The sequence below is a fragment of the Drosophila hydei genome, unplaced genomic scaffold (assembly GCF_003285905.1).
Source record: "Drosophila hydei strain 15085-1641.00,03,60 unplaced genomic scaffold, DhydRS2 tig00008116-arrow-pilon, whole genome shotgun sequence".
Lineage (NCBI taxonomy): Eukaryota > Metazoa > Arthropoda > Insecta > Diptera > Drosophilidae > Drosophila > Drosophila hydei.
Genome location: NW_022045829.1, coordinates 148,384 through 169,135, shown reverse-complemented (window position 1 = coordinate 169,135; position 20,752 = coordinate 148,384). Strand labels below are relative to the sequence as shown.

At 38.4% G+C, this 20,752-nt stretch overlaps 1 protein-coding gene across 1 annotated transcript; it reads left to right on the top strand.

The window, feature by feature from the left end:
• The first annotated feature begins 1,349 nt into the window (after window positions 1–1,349).
• On the top strand, window positions 1,350–18,948 carry LOC111594180. Its single transcript, XM_023307362.2, has 11 exons — window positions 1,350–1,705; window positions 1,769–2,529; window positions 4,928–4,954; window positions 11,018–11,154; window positions 13,217–13,621; window positions 13,694–13,963; window positions 14,070–14,612; window positions 14,730–14,813; window positions 17,354–17,554; window positions 17,728–18,138; window positions 18,646–18,948. The coding sequence occupies exons 1-11, from the start codon at window positions 1,445–1,447 to the stop codon at window positions 18,777–18,779; spliced, it is 3,234 nt and encodes a 1,077-aa protein (XP_023163130.1). The 5' UTR covers window positions 1,350–1,444; the 3' UTR covers window positions 18,780–18,948.
• The last annotated feature ends 1,804 nt before the right edge of the window (window positions 18,949–20,752 follow it).

Sequence of the window (20,752 nt, the reverse complement as noted above, 5' to 3'; positions counted from 1 at the left end):
TTCCATTTTCGACTCTCGCGACATCGTGAACGAAAATGTATCTCGGTACATAACGGAGCGACAGCGCCTCGTGGTGTGGGTGTATAAAATAAAAAGTAGTAAAAAAAAACAACATTTGATTCGTGTGTGTGTGGCCTCTCGCGCTCTCTCTCTTTATCTCTCTCTTACTCTGTCTAGCGCATAACAGCGGCTTTACCAATTAATGTGTCTTTGTGTGTGGGAGGATTGTGCGAGTAGTGAGTGACGATTCCCATTCGAATGCAATTCGTTTCGTTGATTTCTTGCAGTCTCAGTTATCGTCGTAGTCCTTTCGTGTGCTGTGCTCGTCGTGGCCTCAGCGCCAGCAAAAGGCCCCCAAAAAGCTCAGTGACGCGCCGTCGGTACGCTAACGAATAACGGTTTACGTTCTCTCTCACTGTCGCCCAATTGGCGTTCTGCTGAGTTGGTGTTTGTTTTCCAATTCTGATTTGTGAAAAGATTATACAAGAATTTTGATTGAAAAATTTATTAAAAAAAAACATATCAAATCAATAATAAAAGTTTAAATAAATAAATTAAAAGAGAAATCACAAAAATATATATATATAAAGTGCGTGTTCGTCTTATAGGATTAATTATTAATATTAATTGAATTTAAATACCAATTGTTTAAGAGGTAAATTTCTGGAGCGGGCAGAGTTACTTAGAGTCCATTTTTGAGACAAATAAATTACACATAGAATTGAAATCGAAGCAAAATAAACGAAGTTAAAAGATCATCTTCAATATATTTCTATAGTTAAAAGTTTTGTAAATAATTTGTATGCTAAACAATAGGATTCGAAAAGTTTTTATTAGATTTGTTTAAAGAATGTCTTCGCTCTATGTTTGTGTGCATAAAATGTATATTATTTTCAATATATATTATATGAAAATTAATATACATATGGATTAGTTTCAAGAAATAATTACAATATTTCATATATATTTCTTGAGTGGAATTTTTAGTTTGAGTTATAAATTTATAAATAATAAAAAGTATAAGAATATGTTTCAAATAGATTTAAATGTCTTCTCGGACTTCTATAGAAATGATTTATTTTTCCAACTGCCAAAGTTTATTAGTAATTCCTTAGGCAAATAATCATTAGACCAAAAAGTTTTGATAGTTCTTGAGAAATTCAACTTAACATAGAAGATTATAAATATATATGTATACGTATGTATGTGTGTATTTACAGCACATACAAATTATGGTAGCTAAAACGATTTAGGATTTTTCAACAAAATCGAAGCTGCAAAAATAATTAAAAACATATTAAACGTTCATTAATTATGTACAACGTGTCCATTTTTTAGTGAACTTTTAACATAGGTTAACAACAAAAGAGAAATAAATAAATATATACAAATAAATATATATACACGGCAATAGATAAACGTTTTTGTTAACCAATGATGAAGCATGGATTCTATCAATGTCAATAGCCAATCCGTGACAAGTGAATTCAGTGAGCAACAACAAGCCGATGAACGGTCAATGAACAACAACAACAATACAACAACAATCAACAACAACTACAATCACAGCCACAATCACAGTTACATCGGCTGCAACAGCATCAGTGCACACAAGATTTTGGTTGGCAGCAACATGAATACGACAGCAATGCTAATGCATCACCAGCAGCAACAGCAGGCGGCAGCAGCTGCTGCCGCCGCGGCTGCAGCGGCCCAGCAACAGCAACAGCAGCAGCAGCAGCAACAGCAGCAACAGCAGCAGCAGCAGCAACATCAACAGCAACAGCAACAGAACGGCTGTCGGGACGGCAGCAACAGTTCGCGTGGCGCTGGCGATGAGCGTCCAAATGGACGCAATTCGCACACGGGCAATGGCCGCGGCTCCAGCTGCTCGCCGGCCAGCAGTCCGACGCGCCATGGCAGCGCGGTGAGTCCGGTGAGCTCCTTGAATCACTCGATGATGGCACAGATGGCGCAACAGCAACAACAACAGCAGCAACAGCAACAGCAGCAACATCACCAGCTCAGCCCGCCGCCGCATGTTGCCGGCGCATTGAGCACGGGCTTGGCGCCTCGCATGCCGCACGGCCTGCCGCCGCATTCGCTGGGCTTGCTCAACTCACTGCAGATGATGCACCACGCGTCGCCGCTGGAGCTAATGGCTGCTGCGCATCATCATGTGCCACCGCGCTCGTACAACTCACCGCCGCCCATTTCCACCTCAGATCCCAGTGCCAACGAGTGCAAGCTGGTGGAGTATCGTGGTCAAAAGGTCGCTGCCTTCATAATCAGCAACGAGACAATGCTATGCCTGCCGCAGGCCTTTGAGCTCTTCCTCAAGCATCTTGTGGGTGGCCTGCACACGGTCTATACGAAGCTGAAGCGCCTGGACATTGTGCCGCTCGTCTGCAATGTGGAGCAGGTGCGAATATTGCGTGGCCTGGGCGCCATTCAGCCGGGCGTCAATCGCTGCAAGCTGCTCAGCTGTAAGGACTTTGATGTGCTCTATAGAGACTGCACCACGGCCAGGTATGAATATGAGAATTGTTGTTCAAATTGTTCAATTTTTACCTATTTCCTGTTAACGTACGGCGGCCCGTTGCGTGAGACCCGACCGAAGCCCATTCACCCTGCCCCCCCCTCCGTCATAGGCGTAGGCATAGGCATAGGCGTAGGCATAGGCATAGGCCTAGGTTGAAGCGAAACGCATTTGCTATGCAAATAGTTGGCAAAAATTGATTGAGTCTATCGCATATCGATTGATTGCTGGGCGGGCGGAGGCGGGGGCGGGGATGGCAACTAATCAAGAAACTTTTGCTTCTGATGACATTTGGCGGAAATACGCAATGCAAACCGTACTGCACTTGCTCAGCCCACTCAGAATTCAAACTCAAACGAGTTGCAATTGTTAACTAACTAACTAACTGTATATATATATATATATACATATATAAAATAGTTGCGTAAATTTGTTAACGATTCTAACAATAGTTTGCAAATAGTTTTCTACCTTTTGTTGTTGCTCAACACACAAATCGCATATTCGACGCGTGCGGTGCCCTGTCAAAGCATTTCCGTTTCGATTATAAATAACAGCAGCAACAATAACAATAACAGCAACGGCAACAACTGCAGCAACAATAACAACAACATTGCCTTAACCCAGTTACTATATATGAATATGCCCATATATATCTATATATGTTATATAGAAACGTGCTTATATGCAGTTGGTATTCAGTATCTAAATCAGAAATGATCATGGCATTATGATCGAAATTTGATATGTGACTATATAAAAATAATTCGTGAGATGTTTTCAAATGAATTGAAGTTAGTTTTCTACACATAAAAATATTTTTTTAAATTTCTTTGAATTATGAAAATTTTCTAAAAGTTTTATGAAACTGAAGCAACTTTTTTTGAAATTTTCAAAAATTTTCCTGTTGCAATGCCCCAAAGTTTTTAATGCTTACGCAAATCTTAGACAGTAAATAAGTAATTTTGGGCAATATTTTCAAATTTTTATTCGAGTTTACTTATATATTCTAAATATTTAGCCAAAACTTTGAGTTCAATAACCAAAAAACTTTTTGGTATTCCACTTGAAATCAATTTACTAAATAGAAGCCCATAAGGAGCCTTAAAATATAGTTAGAAGTATATGTAAAATTAAATTAAAAGAAATATTTAATATAATAAAATATATATAATAATAATAAAATATATTTTAACAATATTTAAAAAATAGAAAATATAAAACACGAAATATATGAATATAAGAATAAGAAACATAGACGAAACCTTTCAATATATATACTAAATATAGGCAATATATATATATATCCAGATATATCCAGTAGTGTTCATAAAAAGAATACTAACGCACTGCACAAAACATAAACATATAAACATATGAATAATGAAAAAAAACAAATGTAATAAATATGAAATATGTATAAAGAAAATATATGATATATAGAAAATACATTATATATAAATGAATAAATAATAATAAATACGCAAAATGTTCTATGTTCTGTGTTCAGGCCATCAAAACGCAAGGCAACGCAACGCAACATAAATAAGACAAGAAACATATGCAATTTGAGAGCAGTTTTCTGCTGGGTTTCACTGAGTGGTTTGGCCTGTCCTTTGGAGAAGAAAACCACGGGTATCTGCAAAACCGCGAGCCGCATAAATGCAATGAAAAACAATATAGTTAATTATGGAAACAGTGCTCCAAAGTGCACATGCGCTGAACAGAATTTCCAAGGGCCTCAGTGCCAGGTCTCGGGGTGCGCTCAACCAATTGAAGAACAGTTAAAACTGCGGTTAAACCTATTATTAGCTTGAAAGACTTGCGTAAAATTGAAACAAGTAGAGAATTGGGCGCTGACAGAGCCACAAAACTGACCAAAAAAGGGTAAAGCTAAAAAAACCGCTAAAGGCAGTTGGCAGTTTTATAGAGCCTGGCCCAGGGCCTGTCGGGCACTGCGGCTGTTAACGGCAACGACAAAAGGGAAACAAGGGGAACAGAGGAATAGAGAGGAACAACGGGGAACAGTGGAACAAAGGGGTACAAAGGAGAATAAGGGGAACAGAGGAACGAGGCTGGTACAAGTTGCACCCCATTGCGTTTATATTCTGTGAGCCAGGGTAATTATAAAATGTAGTTGTTGCTGCTTGCACGGGTCTGCCAAGGGTTAAGGCGTGTGCATTTTCACACCCGCTTGCCCGCCATGTGTACATAAATGAAACATAACTCTAAAGTTTTTTACATTACGTTTCTCTTTATTTTTCTCACCGTCTCTCTCTCTCTCTCTCTCTCGAAGACTACACACACTCAATTGTTTCTCCTTTTCTTGTTTCTTTTTGTATAGTACGATACTTCACTTGTCTCTTGTTCTTCTCTTTTTAATTGCAGATGCCTATCGATCAAGCCGCCAGAGAGGTAAACACACAAGTATAATAAATAAAAAAAACTATGGCAATCTGTTGAAATCGCAAATCAATCGTACATTGAGATGTGCGTTCTGTGTGCACTTGAGAGTTTTTAGAGCGAAAAAATGTTTGTTATTAAATTAATTGCATAATGCGGAAATGGGCCGAGCCGCGACCCGGATGTTATAGGACCCCAAAAATTAAATAAATAGAGCGTGTTAATGTTTATTTTCATTTGATAAGGACAACAGCTGTAGTTGAAGCTACTCTTAACGAACATTATCTGATGACCCCATATAACAACAGAATCAAGATTTTTTTGGAAATTCTCTTTATTTTTCACTCTAAAAATACTCTTGAGCTCAGCCGTTTTTCGTTATTTTGCAATATTTTTTTATTATTATATTTGTTTGCCTTTTTGTCGCGACTCCTTCCCCCCAAAAAACTATCCTCAGACCCGGAAATGAATTCACTTTTGCCCCAATCTGTCAACCCAACTATCAGCCCATCAATTTTGAGTCCATCAGCTAGTTTGTCAGTTCTTTCAATCGATTGATTTGCCAAATACTCTGGCAAATTGAATTTGATCTCATCTGACGCTTGGCTGTCTTTCTGGCCCGTCGCATTGACCAAAACGTCGTTTAGAGTCGCGCGGCATCCACAAAGTCAATTTGTGTTGTTTGAGGTGGGGCAACATTTCGCTTGTGGATCAGCATTGCTGCTATACCTGAGTTGCTAGAGACACTCCTTTTGACTCAATTCGATTTCGCTTGGCGTGGCCAAGACTCCGATTTCGTATGCAAATGAAAGCATTAGGGAAAATCTCTACTGATGTGAGTGACAAATAAATGAAAAGAATTTACTGAAAACTAAATTCAGTAATTAGTAAATTGTTCTCATATAAAAAAAGTTACAAATTTCGTATACAAATTGAAAATTTATTTAAGCAACTTTGTGGTTAAATGCAAAATGTTCCAGAAACATTTAAAGTTTTTAGCTGAAAGCTGAATTATTTATGGAGTTTTTACTGCATTATGAGTCTGCTCAAATAAGTCTTAAGTAAAGTTTAAGACTTTCTCAATACAAAAAAATAAGTTCAGGCTTTAGCTATTGCCTCTTAAGATTAAATATTTGTATATATAATTTATATATAGATAATATATCTATAAATAAAATATATATAATTTTTTTTTCTTTCATATAATTTTTAAAAACATAATTTTCCCGTTGCTCGGAATCTGCTTCTCTTGGATAGATGTAAGCTGCCAATCTACGGTTGTTTGATGATTCCAATTTGCATTTCTCAAATGCGACTTAATTGAGTGTAACAAATATAGGAAAAAAAACAACAAACAACAAAAGCAACATTGTTAATATAAATGAAGCAACAATAGATCAATTTATTTTTATAATAAATAATTACAAAAAACACAAAAAGAGGGAAAATGCGGCTAATATTCTCTTAGCATCACTTGCAACTTACGTATATATATATATATATATATATATATGTGTGTCTATACATAGTATAGTATATGCATCTATAGTAGAGGACGTTCGAGTTGCAATGAATGTCTGTGTAGCTGCGAGCCAAGCTGTTTGTAAGAAAACACGACACCCGACGACGACGACGACGACGGCGGCGATGTGGCATGCTTTGTAATTCAGTATGCGAACTAAATGAGTTATTAGCACGCCAATTGAAAATTGAAGTCAACAGAAATCATCAAGAGAAACAAGAAAAGCGACTTGCCCGCAGCGACTAGCCAGACTCGCTGGACTGTGAGAGGCGCCTTGGCCAAGAAGAGAGGAAAACAAATTGTATGCCAGCCTAAGAAATTGCTAGCCAAAATCCTTAATTACAGCTGACTACTGCGCGTATTACTTAAAAGAAAATATATATTATATTTATGGCAGGTCTAGGCAAAAAGTACTGCAACTTCTGGGTGGCAATAGACTTTGCTCTTGACAAAAGGCATTTGTTAATAATCATTTCAAGATCTTTGCAACTGTAAACATAAGTCTACTCTGTCTACGCCCAGCTTCTAGTCTAGCTGTCTATTCACAGTGTATTTGTCATTGGGCAAGAGCAAGTGCAATTTGTTTGCTCGCCACAACTCACTGAACTGAAGCCCACAATTAGCATTGTGTGTCTCCCCCTGTAGGCAAATGCTCGATGCATACTTGAAGGGCGTAAAACTATGTGAATGTCGTGTCATTTGGACATTTGCATGTCGCTTTCGCAATGAATTCCTAGCATTGAAACTAAGCTCGATAGTTGCGTAAGGTGCTTCATGGAAACTTGGCTTATCAATTGGCAAAGAAACTGAAGTCAACTTCAAGCGGTTTCGAGGCTTCTTCTCGGAACTTGTGCAGGTCGAGTGCAGTCTGTGTAGATTCAATTAAAGCCACAGTTAGCGGCGCATAATTGAAATATGGAAATTTCACTGGCAATTAACTGCATTGCAGTTGGCGATTTGAACTGCAATCAAATGCTGTGGCGATTGTGAGGTGGCAACGTCGCAATAAATTTAATTGATTTGCCAATACTTGGCTCCGGGCAGTGGGTTAAGCATAACTCGTATGAGATCTCGGTGTCTCGACTCCCAGTCCCAGCCCCAGTCGCCGTCTCGAGTTCTGCCCGTGAAAGCTCTGACAAATGTTTGAGCAACGCCCAACAGTTTAGGCAATTGCAATTGCAATTGCATTTATGCGAATAACTTGGCAATTCTTCTTTCAGCTTTCAGCTTTCAGCTTTGTTGCTGGCAACACTTTGGGCGCAGGACTCGATCACAATTCAATGCTTAACAGATCGACTATCCCTCGATTATTGAAATACAGTCGACGAGACACAGCTGCAAACTGGTTCGCTCACTGCCAGCTAAATGCCTAAATGCCCTGCTCAGAGCAAATTGTTATATCGTCCGTATAAGTAGCAACTGCGAACCAGTTTGCATGCCTTTGTTCCTCTTCTTCTTCCTGTACCTCTCCTGGCTTCCTTCCTGGCTAGGCGTTTTAGTTTGTGTTTTTCTTACCATTTTATTTTGGGCTAAATTCTCAAGTCAAGTGCATGGTCGAAAACAAGAATCTTTGAACTCAAATTCAAACTAACAGTGAATCAAAATTTATATATTTTTCACATAAGTGCGGATTTAGTTAAGCTTGCTCAGAGATATTTGAATGTTGTTCTGAAAGTTAACTTTTGTTGTTTGAATTGGCAGATTAAATTACAGTCAAGTGAAAGAATATAATAAATAGAATAAAGAAGAAAGATGTGGAGAAATAAATATTCTAGAATTTTTTTTAAGAAAGAACTGAATGAAATTCATATTTTTATATTTAATATTTTATATATATATAAATATATTAAATATATATATATAAATTATATATATATATATTATATAAATATAATAAATATATATATATCTAATATTATGCCAGCTATATTATTTCATCATAAATGTTTGTAAATTTAATAACTTTATATAGTTATATAGATTTTTATTTTAGTATTGTTTAGTTGTAGTTTGCATCAGTTAGTCAAAAGTCAAGTCAAGAGATATATTTTCACGTTCTGTCTATAAAAAATAATAGCCACATTCCAATCGCACTTAAAAGTTTGAAAATTTTAATTTTTGCTAGTTCAAAACTCAGTTTTGTGCTTCTACAGCTAAAGACTCTATAAGAGAGAAGACTTTTCAAACAAATTAATTTTTTTATGCTTTTTTCGAAGTGCTGTAGCAATAATTGAAATCAGAAAAGTTCTCTTACGACAGTTCTACGAGATATTCTGGAATAGTCACTGGCGAAGTATGCAGAGGAAGCTGATAATACAAACGTGAGGTTATTGAAATAGCTATGCAGATAAACTCTTTACTTTTTGAGTACTTCGACCTTGTTATAGCTGCCTAGTAAGAATCATGAATCACAGCTGAAATTGACTTGGAAAAAGTTAAATAAAAAGGCAATTGAACTAAGAGGCAACAGAAAGTTAGCTGAAATATTAAAACAACTCTTGCTGATCAATATGAACTTTTAAAAAATTTAAAGAAGGTTTTCCAGATGTTCAAAGTTTTTTTTGAACAACTCAAATGGCAGTTGGAATATGTTAAAAATTTAATAGAGTCAATGCTTATGTTTATAATTTTATTATATGATATGATATGATTATGATAATTCTTGTTTAGTAATTGTCATAAAATGTTGTTAATTTCTGTAATGAGTTGACATTCTGCAATGAATACAAAAGATTTTCATGCAATTCTGTTTCACAATTCGTATTTGAAGCACGAATGTCTAAAGCATTAAAGCATATTAAAAATATTATATATATATATTTTAATTTTATGTTATATAATATTATATTTTATGTTTTTTCCTAATTAACTGAATGACTTTTTTTTTGCCAAGATGTAAATCATAGCATCTTATCCATTTAGACACTCAACTGGCATATTCCGAGTAAGCCCATTTCTGACTAGTTCACTCAGAGCAAACGTTTGTGCTGTTGCAGCTTGAGGCACAGAATAGCGCCCAAGACATGTTTCAACGGAAGTTCGCATCGGGCTGGACGCCTGCTTATCGGTGGCCCTGTTTACAGCAATCAGAAAATAAGAGAAGGAAAACAAAATATGAGAAGAGTGTTGCTAGCAGATGCTGTTTGCGCGAGCTGTCTCCATTTCTTTAGTTTTAATAAATTCATTAACTTGACTGACGCCTGTTTTGCACGTCATAGAGCAACTGAAAAAAACACTTTCGCTAGGGATTCGTTTCGTTGTTGGGCAACGATTCTATTAAAAGCATTGGCGTTGGCTCTCTTTACATGACCCGCGAGGCCATGTCCACAGCGTGTGTGCGTATGTGTCATGGGCACAATTAAATCTTCCGAGTCGGCGCTTACATTCAAATATTGATATTTATTGTTGAAATAACTGTAAATATTTGCAATTGTTTTATGGAGTGCAACTCTATCAGGGCAGCAGTAGCAGCAGCGTCTTCTTCTGTGCCCACGCACAATTATAAATTGTTCAATCTGTGCCCACATTGCTACCCGAGTCTATTTGCCTTTTGCCTGCTTGCCCCAGGTAAACAACAGGTGGGCACATTTTTTTATTTTGTTTTAATTTAGGTAATTGTTAATTGTTGTTGACTGCGGCTACTGGAGATAGTTGAGTCGCCCTATTTGCATTTAGTTTCTGAGTATTTGCGGCAGACGCAGTTAATGTTTGTTAATATTTATCTGAATAACTTGTTTATCATACATAGCTCTGCCCTGACTGCTGTGCAAACTTGCTTGTGCCTCTGCCAACTAATCGTACATACGTCAACTATTTGCTTGAGGCTTATTTAAATATTTCTTAAACAAATAGTAAGAGTTTCTAATGAAAATTATTCGAGAATACACAATTCTCTGTTCACAGTTAATACAAGTTTAGAAACTTTAATAAGCAATCATGCAAAGCAACAAAATTTATTGACATATTGCATTCAACTGCATTCTAAAAACTTTTTTAAAATTTGTAAAAATCATCTTGAAGATATTGCCTCTTGAATAAACTTTAGTTGCTGTGCTACTATTTTCCTCTCTCTCTCAGTCTCACGCTCTATATCTCTCTCTCCCTTTAACTTATCAATATCGATATTAATCGATTTTTTTGCTTTGTGATAAATAAAGTTATTAAAAAATATAAAAGAAGTTTTAAAGCAAGAAATGCCTTCCTTTAGTGTTATTTCTTTTTTAGTTGATAAATGAAATTCAGTTCAAATGTAAATTATATAAAAATAATAAAAAAATTAAAAAAATAATTTGAAATGCTCCAAGAAAACTCTCAAGTTACATTTGCATTTATATTTTATATATAAAAACGTATTTATATATAAAAACATATTTACACATATATACATATATGCAGCATAAGCAAGCCACCCAGTAATGTTGTTATGCCAGTGAGTTGTGTGCCTTCAGTTGTTTTATAACCTTTTCGTTTGGTGTGCTACAGCTGCTCTATACTGATACCAAGCCAATTGTCATTGCTTTCAACCCAAACAGTAACTCTCTGCAATTCCGCAGTTCCAGACCGGGTAGACCACCGAAACGTGGCCCAGTTGGCCTGTCGCTGCCGCCCACGCATCTCACCCAGCATCCGCAGCTGAAGAAGCATAGACTGGACAACGGCGACTATGCCTATGAGAATGGCCATATTAGTGGTAAGTAAAGAAAATCCCAATTCACTTAAGTTGTCCAACTTTGTCCAACTTCATCAGCTCAGTCGCATTCCATATCTGTTATGGCCGTCGGCGCCGCCATAATCACGATTTACAAGCAGCCCGCAAATCGATTTTGCCAATTGCCGAAACGCACTTGAAATGGTAATAAAATCATTTGAGAATCGCAGCCAAGTGGCTTTTGGCTAACTGTTTCCACTGCTCGTGCAGCCAATTGGAAGTAGCAAAAAACCAAAAACCGAGAGAGAAGTTTTGTGTGATTTGTGGATGCCTTGATTATAAGTTTGCCGAACGGATACATATACACAATGCACAATTGTTTCGGTTTCAGCTACAACTTTGTGCACGTTCGCAACTCTCAGCAGTTGCCAGTTGCCAGTTGCCAGTTGCCAGTTCCCAGCTTCAAGTTCAGATAAATGCCCATTTGTCCAAGGCAAGCAATCAAATCGAAAACGTTTCGACTCGGCCACTATGTGATTTGTACAGGAAATCGCATTTAAAGAGTTACAAACAGACATTGCTCGGACTTATGACTGCTGCTGCTGCTGCTGCTGCTCGAATTGTGTTTCATGGCTGTATCCAGGCATTGTAATTATTTTAAGTACTTCAAGATACTTGCCCAAGCCAAAGTAACGCTCGCAATTAATTGATTTTTACATATTTGTGGCTCTCTATGAATTCCTGAAGCGTCTGACAACCTTGGCCACGCCCCATTTTATTAATGTGTCTGAGCCAACGCACAATATCAGATACATCTATCAAAAAAGATCTCAGGCTCTTTCTTTAGAACCATGCGCCGTCGGCGCCTCTTAACACAGAACTCGAAACCCATCCATAGTTGTCCAGTTGTTGTTTAGCCAAGTCATTGCTCAATCCCTACAAAGCAGCTGAACAAAAACTATCTGAGTGAATAGTGGGGCGTTGATTTTTGAGTGATATTGCACTATTTCCACTAGATCCGAAGCATAAATGCAGCAAAGATTTTCTCATTTGTGCCTTGTGAATGCATTTAAAATATTTTAGGCGCTGTAACTATTTGCTTTCTAAATATAAATAATAATTTATATTTAATTTTTAAATGCTTGTAATTCAGCAATAAAAATATATAAATTATAAATTATATTTAAATCTTTTTGCTGCATAGCAATTTGTAGAATTTTAGAATAAAATAACAACAAATGTGAGAATAGTTAAAAGCTTTAGTCTAACTATAGAGACAGTCTAAATTGCTTTATTATTTAAATTTATTGATATTGTATTTTACACAATTTTATTTTAATAATAATAATACTTGCATAGTTTGTTAAGCTTATAAATTATTTTACATATATATAATTACATTGTGATTAAAGCTAAATTTCTTTATGTCTGTCTAAAAACTGTCTGGGAAAACTTTATGCACATTAGGCATTCTTACTTTATTTGATTTTGTTGTGGCAGAATGTTATCTATATCGTTCTATCATGTGATAAAGCATTGATAAGTTAAACGTTCAAATATTTGATTGTTTTATTGTCTTTTGGTCCCACTCAATTGCAGAAATGAATAGGTTTTTAATATATTTTGTACTATATTCGTTTCATTATATATGTTTATGATATGAATATTGCATATGAATATAATATATATTTATATTTAAGTAATTTCTTGCTGTTTCAGTTTGAATATTCATTAAATATTTAGGATTTGCTTAGCAAGTATTTGTTTACGAATAGGAGCTGAAAATCAAATATTTAAAAGCGAGTTAATTTATAGAATTATATTTATTTTGGGCATCTACAAGTCTTCTTCTAGTATTAATATAATAAATATGTGGAACATAAATGAAAAATGTCTTTAGCTGTCAAATGAGTCAACGCCGCATAAGCTGAGCTTGCTTTGTGAGGCACGACTTAAAGCCAACAAATGAGTCTGACCTAAAATTGATATTTATGCTGGCAACAGCCTTGCTCTTGCCCTCAAACAATGCCTCAGTTGTAGCTGTATCAACAATACTGAAAGCTCTTCACAGTCTTCGACTATTTGAATGTTAATTGTGTTGCAGATATCAATCGTATGGAGAAGTCGCCGCTGTTGGCCAACGGCTACAATCCGCCACCCATCAACCACATGGCCTTTATGCAAATTAATGCTCATCATCCTGGCGCTGCGGCACTCATGTCACCGGGCATGCCGCCACACGGGCTGCATGCTCGTCCCGAGAGCCAAATGTTGAAGGCGGCCGCTCAGAATGCTGGCATGTCGGCAGCCAATATGGATGCATTGGCTCGATCGGGCATATGGGAGAATTGCCGAGCCGCCTACGAAGATATAGTGAAGCACTTAGAGCGCCTGCGCGAAGAGCGCACGGATGAAAGGCAGCAGGCCATATGCGCCGGTGGAATCGATCGATGCGGCAGTGTTGTGAATGAACGGGAACTGAAGCCAAGAGATCTGAGTTCGCGCAATTGTAAGGCATACAGATGGCCGGTGGCTGTTGAGGAAAGTGCTGATAAGTTGTTTCGATTTGCGTACCCCCCAGGCTCCCCCACGCGCCAAAGTCCAGTTCTCAATTTGAGCAAGTCCGGCGGCAATACGGACCATGGCGGCAGCAACTGTGACGCCGGCAGCGAGCGCAGCGACTGTCTTTCGGCAGCGGCGTCGCCGCGTGGGTCGCGCAGCCTGGACGAAGGCAGTCGCAGCGTTGGCGGCGGCCCCATAATTGGCGTTGAGGACGACGAGGAGGAGGAGAATCTCAGCGATGAGAACCAATCCGAAGTCGATGAACGTTGCTTGGGCAAAGACGATGAAGGTGAGTAAACTTTGCTTTTCTCCGCGATAAGTAAAAACTCTGACTGACTGGCTCCGACTCTGACTCTGCTGACTCGGCTGACTCGGCTTTGTGTGTCTTTTAACAGACTTGAGTGACACGGAGCGTGATAATCTATCCACGGGTTCGGCGGCCGCTACTGCCGCCGCTGCCGCAGCTGCTGCTCATTTGCATCAACATGCTGCAGCCGCTTCGCACCATCATCAGGCCCATCAGGCACATCATCTGAGCGTGGTGGGCTCTCCGACTGCCGATGTGGCTGCCGCCGCTGCACTGCAGCATCAGCGCGCTCTCAACTACTCGCAGCTGGCGGCTGCTGCTGCCGTGGCCAATGGTGCTGCTGCTGGAGCCAGTGCGGCAGCAGCAGCAGCAGCAGCAGTAGCAGCTAATGGACCCTCAACTGCCGGCGGTCGAGCACTGACGCCTAACGAAGCCTTGTTGTCATCGACTGATGGAACTGCTGCAGCCGCTGCCCTGGCTGGCGGATTGGCGCTGGGTCCACTGGGCCTCGATGCGCATGCCGTTGTGCCCGCCAGCTCAACGGAAACTTTGCTGCGGAACATACAAAGCCTGCTCAAGGTGGCAGCGGACAATGCCAGGCAGCAGGAACGCCAGCTTAGCTATGAGAAAGGTAAGCCAACAAAACATTCCCCTTTCCCATATGCTAAATAAATCGTGCTCTTTGTGACCGTAAATAATTTCGCACTCTTCTCTCTTGTGTCTCGTTTCTTCTCGTACTTTTCCGCAGCCGAGCTTAAGATGGATGTTTTACGCGAACGCGAGGTCAAAGATTCCCTCGAAAGACAACTTGTCGACGAGCGCAAATTACGTGGTAGGTCTTAAGACCTTCAACCTTTTATTATTTTTTAATACTACTTTTTTTTTATTAATTTTAATCAATGACAAAAACATAAACCAATTTGCACATTTATCGAATCGTTGAGCTGGAAAATACGCGTTCTCTAATCGATTAGAGCACAAAAATGTTGAGACAATTAAATAATTAAATTATAATTAAATTGCAAAAACATTTTGACTATGTTTTAAAGTTTAGACTGTGTGCTTAGGCATATATTTTCTTGATAGCTTAACAATAACTGAAACGAATATACTCTGTACACTTAATGGACGAGCATGGCAAAGCATCTGTGGCTGTGGCTAATCAAATCATTCATCATTCAGTCAATCAGAAGAAATACTCGATATTCATATCCAAATATGAACATTCATAAATTCTGTCTGTCTATTTATAATTTCTTATAAATTCTGCGCGCTAGTTGACTTAGCGCCAAGCCAGTCCCTTTTGCTGAAGGAGCGACGAGGAGTGCCTATGCCAACTCCAATCGTGTGCGCTTAATGTAAGCTGACTCAAATGACAATGACACCTGATATGTCGACTGGCCCACTCTTGCGCACTTCTCGTCTTTCTCTGTCGGCGCTCTCTGGTGGTCGTTCGGCTTGTTGCGCCGGACTCGCATAGGTTTTAAGTCCGAAAAGCTGCCGTTCTCTGGCTCTGGGCCGTTGCGACCTTTTCAAGAGAAATCACAATTCAAATGAATTTAATATCATTTCATTATTTAGTTACACTCGAACGATTGGCAAAAAGTAGCAACTCCATCGTCGACTACGACAACGCCACATCATTAGACGCAGCGCGCTGTGAGAGGGCGGAGGGAGGGAGGGAGGCAGAGAGGCAGGGGGCACGAGCACAGAGGGTCTCGAGTCGTTCAGTTTGGAATTTGAGTTGCTTTTGGTTACAGACAAAAACTTTGATTTGACGCACACACAAAAATCTTTTAATTGGTTGTTATTATGTTTATGATGACTCCGAGAAGACTAAAAGGGTTGTCAAAGGCGGCGGGTGTGAGAGCTTTCCAGTTGGCATAGAACTCTAAGGGTGAGCCGCCGACTTTGTCAACGTGAACGTGAGCACAGTTCTTCGATTGTAATAAATTTTTGAAAGCTCAAATCTGAAATCTGAAACCCACAACAGTTAATTACTGAGCTGGCAGGCTATTAAATATCATTCCACTATCACATGGACACATATAAAGTGAAAATGAAATTAATTTGCATGCTCCCATTTGATAATTATAAATTATCACGAATACAAATTGATATCAAAGCCAAATTAACATTTCGGATAATTTCTAAGCAAGCCAAAACTTTGGTTTTTCCTCTTATTGAGCTGACTAATTGTATGAAGCCATGTGAGCGCTTTCAAATTATTGGAGCCGACATTTGGAATAGCCTTCACTTATTTGTAAATGCAAATTTCAAGTCGAAAAATTGTTAACTCTGAACTGCAATTGTGGTTGGCTTTTATTCGCTGCTGTTTGCAGGGCATATTGATTTGTAGGAGAAGTATGTAACAGGGCAAAATGTATAAAGCAAAGCATTCTATGCTCTTTAGTTGAGGCTGAATTTAGTTGAGTTAGTCAAGTCATGGATATGCTTTACTTCTGCTAGAAATTAAGAGTTATTAGTGGAAAGCTTTTCATGTGGCAGAGTGCGTACTTTAAGAGTCAAGTCAAGCAGCCTGTGTAGAGTCGACTCTACTTCATTGCAGAGCTAGCAGCTATGAAGTAGAAGCCTCTTCATAAATCTAACTGAAATACAAATCAGCTGCAGTTGTTAATTCTGCTCACAATAAGTTGAGTTTCTTTCAAATTTCGGGCAGCAAATCATTCAGTGAGCAAAACAGCATTGAAGCCACTAGAAATTGTGTTGTGTGTGTGGGCCCCACGCCACATTGATATTGCTGCAACAACTGTGCAAAAAGCCACACAGGCATCTAATTGCCATTAATAATAAAGCAAGCCGATAAATATCTTGTGGTTGTCGAACACGCCAGCCAATCGGCCATTGCAATGAAAGATGGAGTGCAGCGGAGCCAGCGAACGAAAGCAAAAACAAAATATCTTTGCAAATTTGGTATTCGGGGCGATAGTTTAGCTCAAGCGCGCCGCAGACTGGCTGTTGCTGGTGCTGATGCATTTGCTACACCCTTTAAATGAATGTTACCACGCTTGACTAACCTAATCAATGTTAATTTGATGATGTACCAGTTCCTTCGACTTAACTGGCGCACGTGAGGGCGGATGCATAATAGACGATAAATCGATTCAGTTAATGGATGAGTTCAGAGGGCAGTGCAACGATTGACAACGGACAGCACTCAATTGTGGTTTCTTTAGCCATGATTAGGAACAGTTCTTTTATGTGATCGAAGGGGGAGTCTATACTATATAAAACTATATATGAACACAGTCTATGAAGACCATAAAAACATTATATATATTTAGTTTATCTCTTTTATCGTTAAGAACATGAATATGCACATTCCACATTTTATTTGTATCTATTTAACAGTGCTGTATCAGAAGCGTTTTAGACGCGAGCGCAAGATACGTATTCGATACCAGCAGCAGCTGGGCGACGAGAGCAGTAAAGGCAACAGCAGTGCGAGTGCCAACAACGTCACCTGCAGCGAGGCGGAGCTGTGCGCTGGCAGCGGCACGGCTGAAGGCAAATGCAGCAATGTTGGCAGTGAAGGTGCCGAGGCGCCAAAAGGTAAGTGCTAAGCAGGCAAAAGAGCAGAAGGCCACACAGACCACAGAAGCATGGCTAACGAAAAGTATCCCATCTATCCCCAACGCCTTTCGCTTTCGGCTCTCTCGTTCCTTCCTGCGCCCAACGCTTTGATAACCAACACAGCGCCCTCTGTTTTGTTTTTAAATCCATAGATACTGACTGCGGCAGTCGAGGCGGCAGTGATAAGTCTGAGAAGTCCCAAAGCTCCTCATGTGATGTGACCAGTCAGACGGTGCAAGCGGCAGCCGCCAGCCATTCGGATCCACCCACACACTTTAAACGCGAACCGCACTCCGACCACGAGGGCTCCATGGAGCGCCAACAGTGCAGCAGCGCCACTCGCGACACTGAACCGCGCTGCTCGAGTCGCGATCGCGACGACCAACCACCACCCATTGCTGCCTCAGTCACTGCTGCCGCCGCTGCTGTTGCCGCTGAGGGCAGTCTGGCAGCAGCCGCTGCTGTTGCTGCAGCCACAGCTGCCACTGGCAACGGCAAGGCTACTTGGAGCTATCCGGGCATCGATCTGATGGCCACTGGCGCCTTCTGGCAAAACTATTCGGGTGAGTTTCAATACAATTCAAATCTTTCTTGTTAATCTTATATGCAGAATAGAAAAGACACAAAAATTTAGTTGAGCTGAATGAAAGTTCTCACAATGTTGGAAATGCCAACGCAGCGTGTTTCTGGTATACATTTTATGTATAGAAATTTAGCTTATAATAAATGAAGATACTTGTTTAAAAAAAGACTGAAGGAAAGACGAAAAATATAAAATATATCTAATACAAAGTATATTAAAAAATATATAAAAAATGATTTTTAAAAATATAGAAACTATTTTGGAATGATGTCATTGACTGTGGACCCTTGAAAATTAATAAAAATGGAATTAAGTTTATTGAATACTTATAAGAAAGTTACCTCAAACCTTAAGCTTTTGATTTAATTGTGCAGATAGAGCTGAAGTCTTAGTATTAGTTTACCTGAGTAAATTAGCTGCGTCCATATTGATAAATCTCTCTCTCTCTCTCTCTCTCTCTATTGCTTATTTCATAATATTTTTAAAGAATCCCTTGCACAGGAGCTGGAAATGGAGCGCAAGACACGCGCTGCGAACGCTGAGCGCGATGTCAAGAGTCCCTTGTCGGAGAGACCAACAGCATATTACAAGAACTCGGTACTCTTTGGGAGCGCCAACTAAGCTCCAGTGCGGTCAGCCGTTGCCAAATGCAACACGGATATTTGATCTCAAAGTGCAATCCAGGTGACAACACGTGACCGGACCAAAAATGCAGAACTCCAACAGTTAATACAGCAATCTTATGTATATATAACTATATATAGAGTATATATAGTATACGTTTTAAAACAATTGAAACAAGTTCGAAATATATCTATAAAAAGGTGTTAGAAAAACCCGCTATTTTGTACATATTTTTACATAGCAAACCAAGAAAGAGAAAAACAAAATGAAATCAAATTAAATACTTCCGACACCAACACATAAAGCTTAGAGAACGAACGCTTTAGACATATGGATAGCATTACTAGCATTTTGTACATAGGCATGTAAAGGCTTTTAATATTAGTGCTGGGCTGCCCAGTCTTGGCTTCGACTAGTAGTTGGCAACACACACTTTGATCGTAAAATATAATATTTAATTTATTACATGTAACTACTTGCGTCTGTATTCGACTTGGAACACATTTTATAGAGCGCTTCATAGTGTTTTAAAAATAGGTATTTAATTATTGGTACTGGCGTCAGTTGGCAACTGAAGGGGGACTTAATGTTACGATGTTTTTAATTTATTTATTAGCTTAGAAGCGCATTAATCTGTACTAATTTTATAAACTAAACACTACAAGTATTTCACGTGCTTACCCATTAAACCATACACACAATTTAATATTAAATTAATATAAATATAATTATATATATATATACTTAAATGTATTTATAGTAAATGCAAGAGTTGGGCTAAAATAAAGATTATTAGAAATAAATGCAGTCCCAATTGGAAAATGTGTTATAAACTCGACATTAAATAAATATATATATACATACATATATATATATATATATATATATTTTAACGCTTCATATGCTATTATATATATATACTATAAAAATATAAACATTTACAATAGTCACAATAGTCACTAAACATACAATTTAAAACATAATAAATACATTGAAACAATAGTGTTAAAACTTATTGTGCAACATTTCTCGCTGCTCGCTGCATAACATAACATAAATATACAAATTATTGCAATAATACCATTAAAATAATACAGACAACAATTGCAAAAACATACAGAAACCAGCAACAAGAGAATAGTAAATCTAACAAAAAGTGAAGTTTAAACTACATAATAAATTATTATTGCAAAAGTATTTCAAAAGATATATTTCGTTTTTAATTTTGGGTAAATGGCTGCTTATCAAAAGTAGTTTCTGAAGATCCTTAGAGGATCCTTTGGCTTTGGTATGTGGCTGCAATAGTCTTAGCCAGAGTTGCCAGTTGAACATAGTCGACTTTGCTAGACTCTTTCACGTTCATGCTTAAATATGGCTTATATTAGGCAAATCTATCTGGATTACTGGCAATGGGTGTGGCAAGTCACTTTACTTTACTTTATTTTTTAACTTGAATACTGGCGAAATAAGCTTCATTCAGATACACGAAGGCAGGTGGCAAGCAAGCGAATATACTCTTGCCACTTATGAAACAAGTTCATGCGGCTATTTAGCGTATATTAATAATGTTTAATATCAAAGGACTACGAATGACCTATGCTGACCTACTTTCTTATCAACTGTTTTGAATTTGGGCACTTTTTTTACTCAATGGGAAGATTAATTTGTGTGCTGAAACGTGACGTGGGAGTACTCTAGCTGAGTGAGATGTCTGGAGCTCTGTGCCGAGTTGCAAGTGTCACCTCTTGATGCCGACGCGTCGCTTTGGTAAGAAAGTTATTAATGGACTGCTCTGCAGATGAACAGTTCCATTTAATACTAATTCATAAAATATTATCATAGAAATGCACATCTAAAATACCCTTTACTTAAGGCTGAGGTTGCCGAATATAAGTTTCTTTTTACGAACATTTCGCTGCATGTATTTCGAGCCGTAACATATTTTAGTTTCATTATTTTTTGCCTCAACA